At 41.5% G+C, this 15925-nt stretch overlaps 1 protein-coding gene across 1 annotated transcript; it reads left to right on the plus strand.

Moving 5' to 3' along the window:
* Positions 1-11585: 11585 nt before the first annotated feature.
* On the plus strand, positions 11586-14956 carry LOC142950721 (ladderlectin-like). Its single transcript, XM_076092306.1, has 5 exons — positions 11586-11646; positions 11978-12084; positions 13851-13985; positions 14400-14508; positions 14851-14956. The coding sequence occupies exons 1-5, from the start codon at positions 11586-11588 to the stop codon at positions 14916-14918; spliced, it is 480 nt and encodes a 159-aa protein (XP_075948421.1). The 3' UTR covers positions 14919-14956.
* The last annotated feature ends 969 nt before the right edge of the window (positions 14957-15925 follow it).

A 15925-nucleotide genomic window follows, 5' to 3' on the forward strand; every position in this document is an offset into this window, starting at 1 on the left:
AAGTCCAGCAGCTCCAGGATCAGATTCAGAGGATGGAGACCAACCTGCAGACCCTGAAGGAGTCCAACAACATGGAGGTTCTTCTTTCTACCTTAACTTTGCTGTTTGTATTGAGAATTTTACTCCAGTTTTTGAATGGAACCATTGTCAATATGTGAACGTTGAGTGAGCTGGTTCACTGTTTCTACCAAGCTCAGTATTACATCTTTGTTTTTTAGGCTTTGAGCAGGAAGTAATATACTCGAGGTTTATCCAAATATGGATATGTTAATTGGATGTGGACAGATAATGCCTTCTGAACCGAAGTAATATTTTGGTATTAGCTTGGTGTTGGATGCTGAGACATTCAGCCACGTGCTCAATATTTATTTTATCACAGATTAAGATTAAAGTATTAAAAACATTAGCATACTTCAATAGTTTAGATAATAAACCATAGAACATGTTTAACAAAAGAACAAGGCTCTCTTCATCTCTTCTTTCTCCACAGATGGAAAGAAGCAGAGCCGCTGCAGCCCAGCCTTCCACCTCTGTGGTAAGTGAAGCTGTAGAAGTGACACACTCAGAGGTTTCCTGATGGACATTCATCTTTATAACCTCTGGCAGCAGAAGAGCTGCTGCAGGACAGATGTGAACTTTGACCTCATTCAGAGTCATTTCATTTAAGATTCGTTTGTGGAACTTCAGAGTTTGTAACACAGGAACAACTGAATGTTCTCAACTGTAGACAACTTAAATACAAAATCAACAACAATCACACCATGATATATGTTTAATATGTATCATGGTGTGTTCAGTCACAGACCCTAATAAGGAACATTTCTATCACTGTGTCTCTAACCTCTGTCTTCTCTCTTTCACCTTAAGTGGCCGTTTGTTTCCAGGCAGAACTTTCAGGAGGAGCAGCAGAGGAGAGAGGAGGAGCAGAGGAGAGAGGAGGAGCAGCAGAGGAGAGAGGAGGAGCAGAGGAGAGAGGAGGAGCAGAGGAGAGAGGAGGAGCAGCAGAGGAGAGAGGAGGAGCAGAGGAGAGAGGAGCAGCAGAGGAGAGAGGAGGAGCAGCAGAGGAGAGAGGAGGAGCAGCAGAGGAGGCAGGAAGCTGAGAAGGAGGTTCAGACCCTGAAAGAGGAGCTGGAGACTAAGAACAGGGAGGTTTGTATCTGTATTCTACACTAAAGATTTCTCTTCTAAAAGCAGAACATTATGACAGAAATGTCTGATGTACAGCACGTGTAACTCCTAAAGTCTCGTTATTCGTCACTGTCGTCATGTTGTTGAATGTGTTTCACTGAAGGAATCTGTCTCTAACTCAGCTCCAGCATGAACAGCACCGGAGAGAAGAAGCGGAGAAAGAAGTTCAGACGAACAAGAATAACATGGTTAATCATTTCAATTTGATTACTATGAATATTTTTGTATATCTTTTCATCAGCATATTGTTTTGTTTCCAGACATCTGTTGGTTTGTTCCTCTGAAAACTTCAGCAAATGTGTGCTTTGTTCTTCTGACTATATTAGTTAATCCTTCTGAAAGCCTCCAGTTGATTCTTTTATCTTTCACGCATTAAATATATCAAATAAACACAATAACAACATTAATATTCATAAGTCCAAATCAAGCCTGAGACCAGAATGATTTGAGTCCTTTTTTCAGACCAAAACACAAAGATGTTCCTCAAACGGTGGTTTAATGAACTGAGCAGGATTCTCTTTAGTCCTGGTATGACCTCATACAGAACATCAGCTCAGAGACAGACCACTAACAGATGAATGAATATCTCTTTATCATCTGTGGTTATGATTTACAACATCCATCTGTCTGTCTGTCTGTTAGCTGGAGAACAAAGGACCAACAGCTGAGAAGTGGAGAAAGAGCAACGAAGAGCTGAAGGAGGCAAAGAGCCAACTGAAGAGCAGGGATGAAGAGCTGAAGGAGGCAAAGAGCCAACTGAAGAGCAGGGATGAAGAGCTGAAGAAGGCAACGAGCCAACTGAAGAGCAGGGATGAAGAGCTGAAGGAGGCAAAGAGCCAACTGAAGAGCAGGGATGAAGAGCTGAAGAAGGCAAAGAGCCAACTGAAGAGCAGGGATGAAGAGCTGAAGGAGGCAAAGAGCCAACTGAAGAGCAGGGATGAAGAGCTGAAGAAGGCAACGAGTCAACTGAAGAGCAGGGATGAAGAGATCAGCCAGCTTAAGAGAGAAGTACGCACACACACACACACACACACACACACACACACACACACACACACAGACCAGCTGGTCGTCCTCAGCAGGTCTTTACAGGCTGCAGCTCTTTGACTGTTGGTCACTTTTTTAGCTGGATGCTGAATACGAAGACGTTAAAACTAAACTCTTCTTCACCTCCCTGGAGTCCACATGAGGATAGCGTACATTATTCCTGCTGACAGTTGTTTGCATAACCACTGCACGTATGAGTACTGTTTATGAACATTCTTCCAGCAGTAGGTTTGGTAGACGCTACACAATAATCAACATATATTTGACCCAGAATGACATTTTGAAAATATATAAAAGCAGAACTGTATTTTTTGTAACAGGTGAAAAATTCAATTTCCTCGTGTTGAAATGTTAAAGTGCTCACAGAAAGATCTAATGTTTAATCTGATATGTAATTATGTCAAAATCCATGTTCAAAATCAGTGTATTGATGAGTACACTGGTGATGAAGAGGAGACCTGAGCTGATGTTTGTCTTCATCTCTCAGTTTGATCAGAAGCTCTGGGATCAGAACAAGAAGAGAGAGCAGGCTGAAGAAGAGAAGAAGCAGCTGGTGAACGAAAACATTGAGGTTCGTCTTTCACCCAAATCATATTTATATCTTCTCCTTATGACATTGATTTGAACAGTAAATATATTTATTGACCTGTGAGAGAAAATGTGATGAAGATCAGATTTTATTAACATTACATTACAGTCATTTAGCAGACGCTTTAATCCAAACTGACTGAAAGTCTCTCTTCTTCTCTCTTTCCCTCTCAGTGGCAGAAGAAACTCCACGAGGAGACGACTAAAAGAGAGGAAGCTGAGAGACAAGTGGAGACGTTAAAGGAGCTCAATAGCAAGGTTTTTATTTATTTATACCTAAATCATTGTTAGTTCATTTATTCATGTTTTTATCTCACTTTCTTTTAATCTTCCTCACGTCTTTTTATGTAACCAAGCAACGTGTCCTCATACAATGGTGCTACGATAAAGTTACTGAAAAATGTTGTTTATCTACGAAAGCCAGCAACTCGTTCCACTCATCACTTGAATAAGTTAAGTAGATTCAGGCAACAAACTACTACTACTGTTGTGATTTGGGGTAAAATAACTACTGAAATGCCGTTACTGAAGTAAGTACGTCAGGTGACTAACAACTTAACTTTGACTTCTTGTGTCACACGGGAAATGACAACGGTCTCTTGGGGGAAGTTAGCTTGACCCATCCAGCTCCTTTTGCCTGCCGTGTGTCCTTTAAGGTCTTTATGCTTCCTCCTCGTTCATCATTACATGGATAACATACACAATGAACTTGTGAACTCGTATCTACATTTAAGGCACATCAATGTTAGTACGTAGAGCTACGAACGCTAGATGAGACCAGCCTAAAGTTATTTCAATTTCTTGTGAAAAAGCGAGAAAGATTTGGTTAAACAAGAAAACTGGAAAGAAAAAGTCAAAACCCAACTTGTATTTCAGAAGTTCATCAGTTCACCGTCACTTCCTGCATGAATCTACAGTGAAGCATCATCACCCATCAGTCCGTCTGTTGGCTGGTTGATTAGTGTTACAATGACTGATGTGTGTGTTATGTCTCTCTATCAGGTACATGCAAACAGATGTGAAGTGTTGGAGCATCACAGCAGCTCAGCCAATCACAACTCAGCCTCAGGACCTGTTCTTGTCATTGGTGTCGACCAACAGGGCAAATATATCCGTCTCACAAACACGTCCAACGAGGTAATGTTGTGTGTGTGTGAATAATGTAGAAGTACTTTATGAGTGTGTAGAATATGTACAGCAATATGTTAACCGACTGTAATCAGAGATATTCTAATGAGCCAAACCAAAATAACAACCTTCTGTTACTCTTGTTCATGTAAAGAGGGAAATGACATCCAACCGTTGATCAACACTAAATAGATTCAACTGCTCCATGAATGTGTTCGTCTCTCTTTGTCTCCTCTATCACCTGATCTCCTGCAGGAACAACATCTGGGAGGCTGGAGGTTAGAAATGCAGGTCAACGGAAAAAACATCTCGTTCATGTTTGAGATATATTTCAGTCTGAGGTCTGGAGACACTGTGACTGTGAGTCTGTGTTCATTTATCAACTTATCTTGTTATTTTTGTCTTTTTCTTCTTTCTGTCATCACTGTTGTGGAGTTCCATTATAAATCAAATAAAATACTAGTAATACATTATTACTGTAATGAGTTCATGATTGAATGATTCTGCTCTGAAGTCAGTGACCTTTATATTTACAGATATCAGGTCCAGGTTGTATGAGCCGTCATTCTTCCCCTGACCTCTGGTGGAAGGACTTTAAGCCGTTCAGCCCTGCAGACAAACTGAAGTTCACCCTCATCAACAACACTGAAGAGATCCGACATGAACTCAGTTCACTCACTGAATGATAGTAATTAGCCAGCTGTCAGACTTTTATTTTTCTTAGCTTATCTTACCTTCTTGCTCTATTCAACAGGAAAGAGGAGAAAACGTTACCATCTGTAACACCACAATGTATTGTGAAGGGTTTATAGTGTTGTGAACATTATTCATCAGGAACATCAGTAACACACAGTGGTGGGCCGTCAGGGCCAGCAAGGCCTTCTCTGCTGGCCAGACAGAATCACAAAGTTATAGCTATTTTATAATTTAATAATTTGTATCTCATTGCACAGCTCCTGTCTTCCTCAGTTGCTCTGCTTCCAGTGCAGCTTGTTTTCAGGAGAGCTTTTATCCAATCAGATTTCACCTCTGTGTCTCGAGGTAAAAAGAAATCTGCCCGAGGCCTCCTGAATTACAAGTGAATCCCTTTGCAGTTGAAGTGAATGGGGACGATATTGTTGATTGTCATAGTCTTCAACCAATCAGATCTTTAGTTTGACATGTTGGGCGTATTCTTTGACGTGTCAGAGCTTCTGTGTGGCCTACAAGTACGTCAGCATTAACGTGCAGCTTGATTGGTCAGTGGGCTAGCGTGACTGTTGTGAAAAACCTGAGGTGGCTAACCAAGGCAGCAACAAGACACCATAGCACGGCAGGACACTTACAAGCTACGGTGCTTTAGAGAACTTTTGCTGAGACCCGAGTGGATCTACAACCCAACGAACACCTTCGTTGCCAGATTGTACTTTGCTATTGAATGCCAGACTTTCCAGCGCGTCGACCCTTCCTGCCCCTGAGCTACCCGTCCCGCCTGATTCCCGGTGAACTCACCAGCCTTCTGTTCCTGACCTGGATTCATTCTGCTGGCTGTTTCTGTTGCACTGCCAGAGACTTTGCTGTAACACTCTGTACCTGTTAAGTTTATAATACAAGCCAACGGTTCCTGGAATCTTGTGTCCATACACAATCCGTTACATAATGATGTTATTAAGAGGTGGTTCTACTGTAGTAGGACAGCACTGAAGGCCCAGGTATACAACACACGGCCCTCCACTGGTAACACATATTGTTGTAACATTCCGTGATCACACGATCTCTTGTGATCTGATCAAATCAAACTTCATTACATGTTTCTGCTTCTGGTAAATCTCAACAGGGACACACATTTTCGCTCTGAAACTTTTCCAGGACGACATTACGGTAAAAAACGAAAGTTGGGTTCAGGCAACGAAACCAATTAGTTAGGTTTCATAAAAACATCATTTCATCATTATAAGAACAGAAAAGGATTCAAGTAGAAATACAATACGTCAGAAAGTTGAACCTGTAGTTGCGTGACTTTAAAACAAGAAGATTTCTGCCTTTCAAATGAAAACAAGTTTAGTTTTTGTTTTCTGAACATGTCATACCAGGTAAGTCAGAAATAACACTACGTACAGAGCCACTAAAGGTCACCGTTGTTTCTCTCAACTACTTCAGTGATCCTTCACAATACTTTTGTGTTTTCCTGCAATACATTCTTTTATCCTCTGTGATGCATATTTCCAGAGAAAGGCCCCAACAGTCAAGTTAAATTACTATAATAATACTATTAATTAGATTTATTGTTGTACTTTTAGTCATTTAAAAGTCTATTGTTGTCTATTAAGTTGAGTACAAACCTGACAAGCTCACTGCAGCAACAAGACCTCAGGAATACGTTGCTGCATATCAATGGTTCATAGTGAACAATGTTTAGTTTGAATCATCAGCATGCTTGATCTTGTCTTCAACAAAGTATCCAGAGAGCTAACAAGAAGCCTTCGATGTGAACTACTGTTGCTGTGTGTTCTACAACATGACTTGCTGATGGCTATCGATTAACCAACAGCTCGGTATCTCACTGCCACAGAGCGTTACAGAGAAGTAGAAGATTGTGAAAATAACTTCAACAGAGAAGTTGAGGTATGATTTCATCAGTTATCATTTTATCTCCAGCACCGTCACTGTATCAGCTTTGGGTCGTTCAAGGTTCCTCAGTACAAACTGCCCCTCATATAACTGCGACGTGAAACAACGATGACTTTATGAAAAGACGTCTTTTTATAAAGTATCTGAAGATTCAGTTATGATATCACACTTCTATGATTCTGCTGTGCTAAGTCTGCTCTGTAGGCCTGATGATACAAACATGTGTCTTCCAGATGTGAAGGAGTTTGTTGATTGATGCAACAAACTCTCCTCATTTTAAACGTACAACAAAACATGAGAGTATTTTTGATCCCAAAGAAGTTTGTGATCACAGTCCAGTGGTTATACATTACCAGCCATGTACACAAGTCCTGTCCTCTAAGTACTTGTTGTCCACATTGATAGTACTTTACTGGAGGATGCATGTAGACTGGGTACGTTTGAGTTCAGTCAGGCTGTTGTGGAGAGTGTAATCAGATATGGAATGACCACATATATAAGTCAGAGTTATCACATTTGATTCAGACTGCGGTGAAAGTCATCGGCAAAAAGGCTACAAACCATTGATGCCTCAAGGTGTGTGTGTGTATTCCCACACGGGAATACATGTGTACGGGACGCCGGTACCCCCGAGACGCAGGAAGGTGCAAGGGCCCGTTCATCGCTGCTTGCAGCTTTAATAAATTATTATAATTCAGTCAATGTTTTCCAGGTAATACTGGTCACTAGATAAATCAATGAAATAAGACTCGACCCTGAAACAACTTTATTGTATCAGTGATTAATGAAAAGGGTTAGGGCACAGCCTTTTGTGTTTTCTCACAATCATCAGTGCATTTTCACAATATTACATTTCAGAGGCAGTATTAAGTTGATCGTACAAGTTGAAAGTACCTTCATAATCAGTATCACAACCAGCTTTATTAACCAGCTGTGTGGATAGAAAATACAAGGAATTAGACTTCAATTCTTGGAATCTTTCATTATAAATAGATACTGTGTAGAGAACAAATGATACGGACACAGTTAAACAAAGATATGAAGCTTATTAACTATATGCAAACTCATAACAATGTGCTGTCTGAATAACAAAGACTGATGTTCTCTCTGAAGACACAGAGCTGTGATGTCTGAGCACGAGTTTGACGACATCCTCTAAGGTGCCTTTAAAGAGAGTATATGTGCAGAACATACCTGCAGGTAACAAAAGGAAAACATGTTGTACATGTTATTGCATAATGTTTGTTACACCATAATATAAATTCTATAATATGTATTTACAGTTTGTTATTATTAGACCTTACGTGGCAACGTGATGGGGTATAGAAACAGGTTCTTCTTGTGTCTGGCTGTTTTGGTGGATGTTACTTAGTTACAGTGGTGGAACCCTTTTCTAGCATGTAGGGAAGCCTATATGGCACTGCATCGTGTTTTCTCCACTGAAAGGGCATCTAGGAGCGACCGCCAGTAATGCTCAGTAGTCCCAACTGGAGGAATTTGAAACGGTTTATGTCCAGGGTACGAGGGCTGTGCAGTCGGCAAAAAGGCTACAAACCAATGATGCCTCAAGGTGTGTGTGTGTATCATTGTACAGCTTTATTCTTTGCCATTTATTTTATTTTGTTTGCATGTCTTGGATGCCCACGTGTTTCCCATGGGGACAATAGTGTCTATCCATCTATCCGTCTGTCCATTTGTGTGTTGCAACACTCCTCCGGTTTGACCCATATGTGTTGTGAAATTGGTGAAGTTTTTTTCTTAATTTCCTTATGTTTTGTTTATCTGCGATGTGCCGGCCACCATACGAACTTCTCCATTTCTCTTTATCTGAATAACTAAGAAATGTTGTTCTGTGTATGACAACAGTCCCACATCTGTCCTCAGCTCCGTCTTTGTGAGAGATGGTAAGATAAGGGGCTTTATTTAAGTCTTCCTCTTGTTCTGCACCTCATCACAGGACGGCTGAAGCTACAGACATCAGTATCAGGTTTGCTGCAAACTTTCTCATCATCTTTTGACTTCACTGTTGTTACGACCGGCTCGGGAGTCGCAACATATCGGAGGGACTCAACACCAACTTAGGTTAAAAACAACCACAGCTGCCAGTTTATTTACAGGACACAAGTAAACTGTAGTGTGCAAATCCCAATACAGACCAGGGTCTGGTGCCAGGCAGATGAGAGAGAGCGAGGGCGGAGCAAGGAGGCGCTTCTATAGGTAAACCACATCCTCATCCAGGTGCCCTCAATCACTCGTCAGGGAGCTGCACCTAGAAGTCAAAAGACACAGAATACACACACATGCACACAGACACACCCAATCATAAACATTCACAGCAGGACATAGAACCATACGTAACACTCCCTTCCTTAAGATGACAGCCATAAGGGTGTCATCCAAAACCATGCTGTTTTAACAGAAGAACCCTCTCACGCATGAGGATACCAACCTCCCAGTAAAAGTGGCATGAGTAGTACCACTCTCATCCTTAGGCAACACTGCTGCCATACACTTGACCAAAGGAGGGTCAGCCTTCTGGGCTGCTATCAGCTGTTCCTTGCCAACCTTCAACTGTGTGTCAGGCCCAGCTGGCACAGTGACAGGACAGGTCAATTTAACTTCAGTAGACTCATTTCCAACAGAGTTAGTGGACAGCTTATCTAGAGGCAACTCAGAAGTTACAGAAGGATCAGGATCAGCCTCTAGACTGTCAACAGGTGGAGCCACTTCAGATAAATTCACCACATCTTCATACTTTCTTGACTGGGCACGAGTTACAATGCAAGCAGGAAGGACTTTAGGCAACCGAGATGACAGATCAGCACTCTGGTAATTGTCAACTACGGAGCCTGTTGGTCTGTCCACTACAATGGGAGCAGGAAAGACCTTCCCTCCAGCCAAATCATTACCCAAAATCAGGTCTACTCCCCCTAAAGGAAGCTGGGGACGAATCGCCACCACGACAGGGCCTGTAACCAACCCAGATTGCAAATACACAACATGCAATGGGGCTTTAAGCCACCTCATCCCACATCCTTGGACTGAAGCACTGCTACCAGTGGAGGTCTTCTCAGAGAGAGGCAAAACTCCTGCCAAAAACAAGGACTGAGAGGCTCCTGTATCCCTAAGGATGCAAATTGGGACGAGCTTCTCAGAATCAGAAATTGCTATTGAACCCTCCATACGGAATGGTGCAAAGGAGTCATGCTCAGTGCGTTTTTTATTGGTCTGACGAGGACCAACTACACAGGGCAACTGCTGTGGTACTGAAACTATTAGCCCTACAGGCTTAGTACCTTCTGACTTTTTATTGAGAGCATGACAGTTTGCTATGAAATGACCAGGCTTTTTGCAATAAAAGCAAGTCCTAATGAGAACTGAAGGAGAGTCATTGCTTCTAGGTCTTAAACAAAAGGTGTGAGGAGAGGCTAAGCTCTTAGTCTCACCGGTTTTGCCACTAAAGACTGTTTTATGAGCCAAGACATACTCATCGGCAAGCACAGCAGCCTCCTCCACTTTGGTCACTCTTTGCTCACTCAGACAGGTGGCCACCACTTCAGGGACACAATTTCTAAATTCTTCCAGAATAATCAACTGCTGAAGTTCCTCCTTGGTCACAACCTTTTGTGATGTGAACCACCTAGTGAAAATGATTTCCTTTTCTCGAGCAAACTCCACAAATGTCTGCTTCTCCACCTTCCGATACCCTCTAAACCTCTGTCTGTAGGCCTCAGGGACCAACACATAGGCACGCAAGATGGCTGCCTTAACGATGTCATAATCTGAGCTCTGGGTCAGAGTTAGAGATGAATAAGCCTCCTGAGCTCTACCTGTCAGTACACACTGCAACAGTAGTGTCCTGAATTCTTTAGGCCATGCTAAGGTGGTAGCAACACGCTCAAAGTGGGAAAAGTATTTTTCTACCTCCTTCTCACCAAAATGAGGAACTAAAGCTATGTTCTTAGCTACATCAAAATGAGGACTAGATGTATAAGAATTAGCCTGCTCAGTTTCAGCTCTTGACCTCAACTCCAGCTCCTTCATTTTCTCCTCATGTACTTGTCGCAACCTCTCCATCTCAAACCTCCTCACCTCTTCTCTTTCCTTAGCCTCCATCTCTAGCTCTTTTATTCTGAATTGCAATTCCAATTCTCGCAATCGTACAGATTGAGCATCTTGAGACTTCAAGATTACTTGTTCCGTCTTCCCAACAGTTAAACCTGCAGACACATGGAAGCCCTGCTCCTCATCAAGCGGACCTTCACTGATCTCTTGAAAATCAGACTTCATTGTGAGATCACAAAAACAACTTTATGTGAAACAAATCTCTACAAGGTAGCATACCCAAAAATGGGCTCCCCCTAAGCCAAACCACTAACACAAAGTAACACTACCACACAGAACCAGTGCTACCAAACAGCACAGCTTACCTACACAAAATCAGAGAGTCATTGAAATGCACCAATCACTAGGCTGTCTATACAAGAGCAGCTACTTAACTATTTCAGGCCACACAGTATAGAAATAGTGTTAACAGTACTCTTCCCCCTACGATACACTAAAATTCTAAACACTACTTTTCTACCTCCACTGAGAAGAAAGTAGGTTCCACAAAATGTAGTCCCTGCATCCCTGAAGACTACTAGTCTTTGTTAGCTTTCCGGGGCACGCCAGGGGCCACCCCAGGGTTACCGCACCAAAAACAATAAAGTGGTGCTTGTCACTCCAACACCCGCAGGCTTTCTTTTCTCCTGCACCTAGTTTAAAAGTTGTTTGCCAACCGCCATTAAAAACAAAAGAAGAAGAAGAAGAAGAAGAAGAGCTGCACCTAGAAGTCAAAAGACACAGAATACACACACGCACACAGACACACCCAATCACAAACATTCACAGTAGGATATATAACCATCCGCAACACTGTTCTGACAGTCAGTGAGTTTCTTTATTCTCTACAGATCCATAAGTAATATATCTGTCTTTGTTCTCTTCACCTTCAGCATCTGCATCATCTCATTGCCTTCGCCATGAAGACGATGACTGTGTCTGCACTTGTTTGTGCCATGATTGCTCTGACTGGAGCTGCTGGTGAGTATTATACATAGAAACTGTTATAGATTAATTTATTGTCACTGAACCGTAATAATCCAGATCAATAACTGCAATGTCAAACTGTCTAGCTCTTCCAGAGGGAATGCTGGAAAACGATTTTCACTTCAATAGATTGCGTCTTGCTGAGATGCTTCACCTACACAGTCATTATTTTATTATTGTTGTCATTTTATATAATATTTTAAGTTATATTATCTTATGTTGTCTTATAGTGTGTTAAGTTACGTTGTGTTACATCATGTTACTTTGTTGTGCATTGCGTCATAATATCTTATATATATATTTCACCAAACTCTATTGTTCTCAGCAGAGAGTGATCTGGTGAACACGGGAATGTGTTGTTCGGATTGGACTGAGTTCAATGGTCGCTGCTTCCGCTACATTCCAACACCGATGTCTTGGGCTGAAGCTGAGGTAATGTTGGTGGCTTTGAAAGATTGTATGCGGATGACACTGTGATTTCTGTGCATGTTAAAGACGGACATGGAGTGGCAGCCAAATTAACTTCAGCAATAGAAATTGAGAATCTTGCCTGACTCACGCAAAACCGCTTGCATCTACTTTTATATGAATACAAATGAAAGTCGACCAGATCTCTTTGTAGAGGGTGAGAGGATTCAGACTGTTTCAGATTTACAACATCGTGTTACTGTTATTGACTCACAGCTGTCCTTTAAGAAACACATGACGCAGGTGTGTAACACTAACATTCTCAGGAACTCTCGGTTTATCTGAAACCAGCTACACTAAGATGCAGCAAAACGATACATGCACTCAAACCCTTTGTACACATCTCATACTGCATCACAAGCTGGACAACAAGGCTTGCTCAACTGATGAACAAAGTGTCCATCAATGTAACGTCCTCCAGCAGGAGGAACTCCTGACCTTTGACAGCTTGGTCTGTCTTGCTGATGCTAGTTTAGTGTACAAATAATTGTAATTGTGTTTTTATACTACAGTGTTCATTTTCTTAACAGAGATGTTATTGTGTTTTCTGCCCAGAGAACAAAGATTTACAGCTGAGAGTCTGTGCACTGTCCTGGTCAAATACATAAATAATACATAAAATAATAAATCTCTGTTGCTTTGACGTAGGACACTTCTACAAGAATGTCATTGTGTTTGCACACACAGACATTTGGTTACTCGACATTTTTGACTGACTTGGTGTTTAACAACTCGTCTCTCTCTCTGTCTGTCTGTCTCTCTCTGTCTGTCTCTCTCTCTCTCTCTCTCTGTGTGTGTCTCTCTCTCTCTCTCTCTCTCTCTCTCTCTCTCTCTCTCTCTCTCTCTCTCTCTCTCTCTCTGTGTGTGTCTCTCTCTCTCAATTCAATTCAATTCAATTCAAATTTTGCTTTATTGGCATGAAAGTTTAAAAAAAAAACAGTATTGCCAAAGCATCAAGAAATTAAACATACAGTAACATCAATACACAACAATATCAATATAACAATAATATTAATGCAACATCTCATAAAGTGGTGTGAGACAGAGCCCCCATTGCTCCCACGTTACCTGTAGACCACCGCAGCTCTCTGACACCGAAGCAAAGGGAGGAGCGAAGTGAGAGAGAGAGATCCATGGATAGATAGATCTCTCTCTCTCTCCGTCTCTCTCCCAATTCAACCCAAACTCAGATCTGCTCCGTTGGCATGAACGCCCAGAGACGTCATCGCCAAAGCATCACCTGCTGTCCCTCAGGTTGTGGCATGTTAGTACATACTGGGCAGCAGGTCTGCCCTCTCTCCTTCTCCTAGGAGGACTTTTCATTTTGAGATATCACTCAATTTTTTAAAATCTGAGATCACAGAGTCAAATTTGTTTAGGTAGATGTTACTAATTTTATGGAATGTTTTGCATTTTAGGAGGAAGTGCATCTCCGTCTCAACCTCACCGGTCCCACAGTGACCACATGTTCTGTTCTCTCTTGGTTGCCATGACTTTTTGTGTCGTCCTGTTTCAATCTCCAGTTTGTGGTCACTGAGCCTCTCTCTCTCTCTCTCTCTCTGTACTTGGTGAGGTTCTGTCTCTGCTTTATATCTCTGACTGTAGAGATACTCTGCCAATTCATAGTCTCTCTCTAGGGCCAGATAACATTCCTCTGTCTCTCTCTCTCTCTCTCTCTCTCTCTCTCTCTCTCTCTCTCTCTCTCTCTCTCTCTCTCTCTCGTACTGTAGAGAAACTGTCTGTCCCTGGGTGGAAACCTTGCATCCGTCCACAACATCCTGGAGTACCAAGAGATTCAGAAGATCATCGTGAGCGTCAGTCACCAGTATAAATCAACCTGGATTGGAGGCTCTGATGCACAAGAGGTATTTATTTCATCATTGCCCCATTTGCAAATATTGCTCACAAAATACATATAATATCCATTATATGTTATTATAATTCATTCCATATGTATTTATTATGTATTATATATGAAACGTTACTCAAACTTTACCATATTATATGAACAGGTATAATATTACTTTCTCTCTCTTTTGCTCCGCTCCACTCCAGTTCCATGGCCATTTCTTAAAAGTGCTCTTTCTATTACTATTTGTATTATTTGTATTTTATATAATTTATAATTTTATTATTATTACTTTTCTGCAACATGGATAACATGGATTGCTCCTCTGGGGACCAATTAGCTTATCTTAAGTTACTTTCTTAAGTTACTTAAATCAAATAACTTGAACACTTTTATTTCTTGTAATGCTCGATTCTATTCTTTCCTCCAGGAGAACAAATGGTTCTGGAGTGACGGTACTCTTTTCAGCTACAAGAACTGGTGTGCTGGAGAGCCTAACAACAGCGGCGACCAGCATTGTCTGCAGATGAGTTATGGAGGTAAAACAACACAGCGCTTGTTGTAGGAGTGATACTAGTGATAAGAGGAGAGTGAACTGCATGTATTTATGTTCTGGTAACCGCTCATCACATCGACTTCACACTCGTTGGCTGTGTTGTTTAGCACTCAAAGAAGTTTTGAGTGTGAAGTTGTTTAGATGAGCAGCTCTCTAACATACTGTATCTCAAGGACCTCTTGTGTTACATTGTTCACCTTTTGACAATGATTTGATTTGCATTAGTGACTCTAGTGTTAGCTGACTTCATCCATCAATAATTATTGGTCACATGAAACAGTTTGAGTAACATTCACTGACTCACCTTTTTGTGTTGTACTTGCAGCTGGGAAGTGCTGGGACGACAAACAGTGCAGCGCTGGAAGACCGTCTGTGTGTGTCAAGAGAGTCTGATTGGTGGACTGACAGCGAGGCATGCAGTACCTGTAACACAGAGGGAGTCCTGTTGTGTGCATGATAGCAAATACATCTGACTGTATTTCATATCTATAGCTTTCTTTTCTATCGCTGTAACGCTACTTAAGGAACGATACGACAAGTGACATCAACAGGAGCTGGACTGTCTTTGAGGCCTTGTGCCTTAACAAGAGTGTTTTATGGAGCGAATCCTTTTAGCACAACATGTATTCTACACATATAACCCTTCTTTCTTTCTGCATGAATAAAAGACTCAAGCATCCAAACAAGCTGGTCTGTCATACATCTATCCATACATCTTCACATGTTGAACCTCAAACAGCTCCAACTATATGAGTGAATACTAATTCACACTTTGCATGTTTTGAGTAATTAATAGAAGTTTTAAACCACAGAATAACATGTGGGATGTGTAACTCACCTTTCAGGTCAAGATTTGTGTCATCAACCGAAAAAGAAAAGAAAAATAGAAGTAGCATGAATGCTACATCATCCTCAATGTATATAGAGCTTCCTGTTTGCAAGAGTGTGTCAGCACAAGACGCCAGCCTCCGGTTCTGTGAGTTAAGTGCTAAAATGCCTTTAACCTTTGACCTTCGTGGGGAGAACACTCTGTGGTGCAGAGCCGGCTGACGTTGCCCTGTGCTCTTGTTGCTGCAGGTTGCCGTGTGGATATAAAACATATCAAATTAATACTAACTCATTTCAGAAACTAAAAATTGGAGCGCAGAGCTCCTCCATCAATCAATTCATTTATTTGTTTCGTGAAAATCGTACAAGGTGAAGTTCTAACGTTTAAATGTATTTGTATGGCCCACAATCACACATTTGCCTCGGAGGGCTTTACAATGTACAACATCCTGTGTGGACCCTCACATCAGAAAACAGGAAGAAACGGTCAAGTGTGCAGGCTTCAGTTGAACAGAAAGAGACCAAATGTGAAAGTATTATTCCCAAAGACTGAATGATCACACGGGTGGTGT

Source organism: Anarhichas minor, unplaced genomic scaffold, assembly GCF_050575085.1.
Source record: "Anarhichas minor isolate MPS153535 unplaced genomic scaffold, ASM5057508v1 ptg000016l, whole genome shotgun sequence".
In the NCBI taxonomy this organism is placed as follows: domain Eukaryota; kingdom Metazoa; phylum Chordata; class Actinopteri; order Perciformes; family Anarhichadidae; genus Anarhichas; species Anarhichas minor.

Bases quoted from the DNA above. Each gene is read 5' to 3' on its own strand.
- LOC142950721 (XM_076092306.1), top strand. From the start codon at position 11,586: ATGAAGACGATGACTGTGTCTGCACTTGTTTGTGCCATGATTGCTCTG. The intron at 12,085-13,850 runs GTAATGTTGGTG...CTCGTACTGTAG, and splicing joins TGTCTTGGGCTGAAGCTGAG to AGAAACTGTCTGTCCCTGGG. The intron at 13,986-14,399 runs GTATTTATTTCA...TCTTTCCTCCAG, and splicing joins GAGGCTCTGATGCACAAGAG to GAGAACAAATGGTTCTGGAG.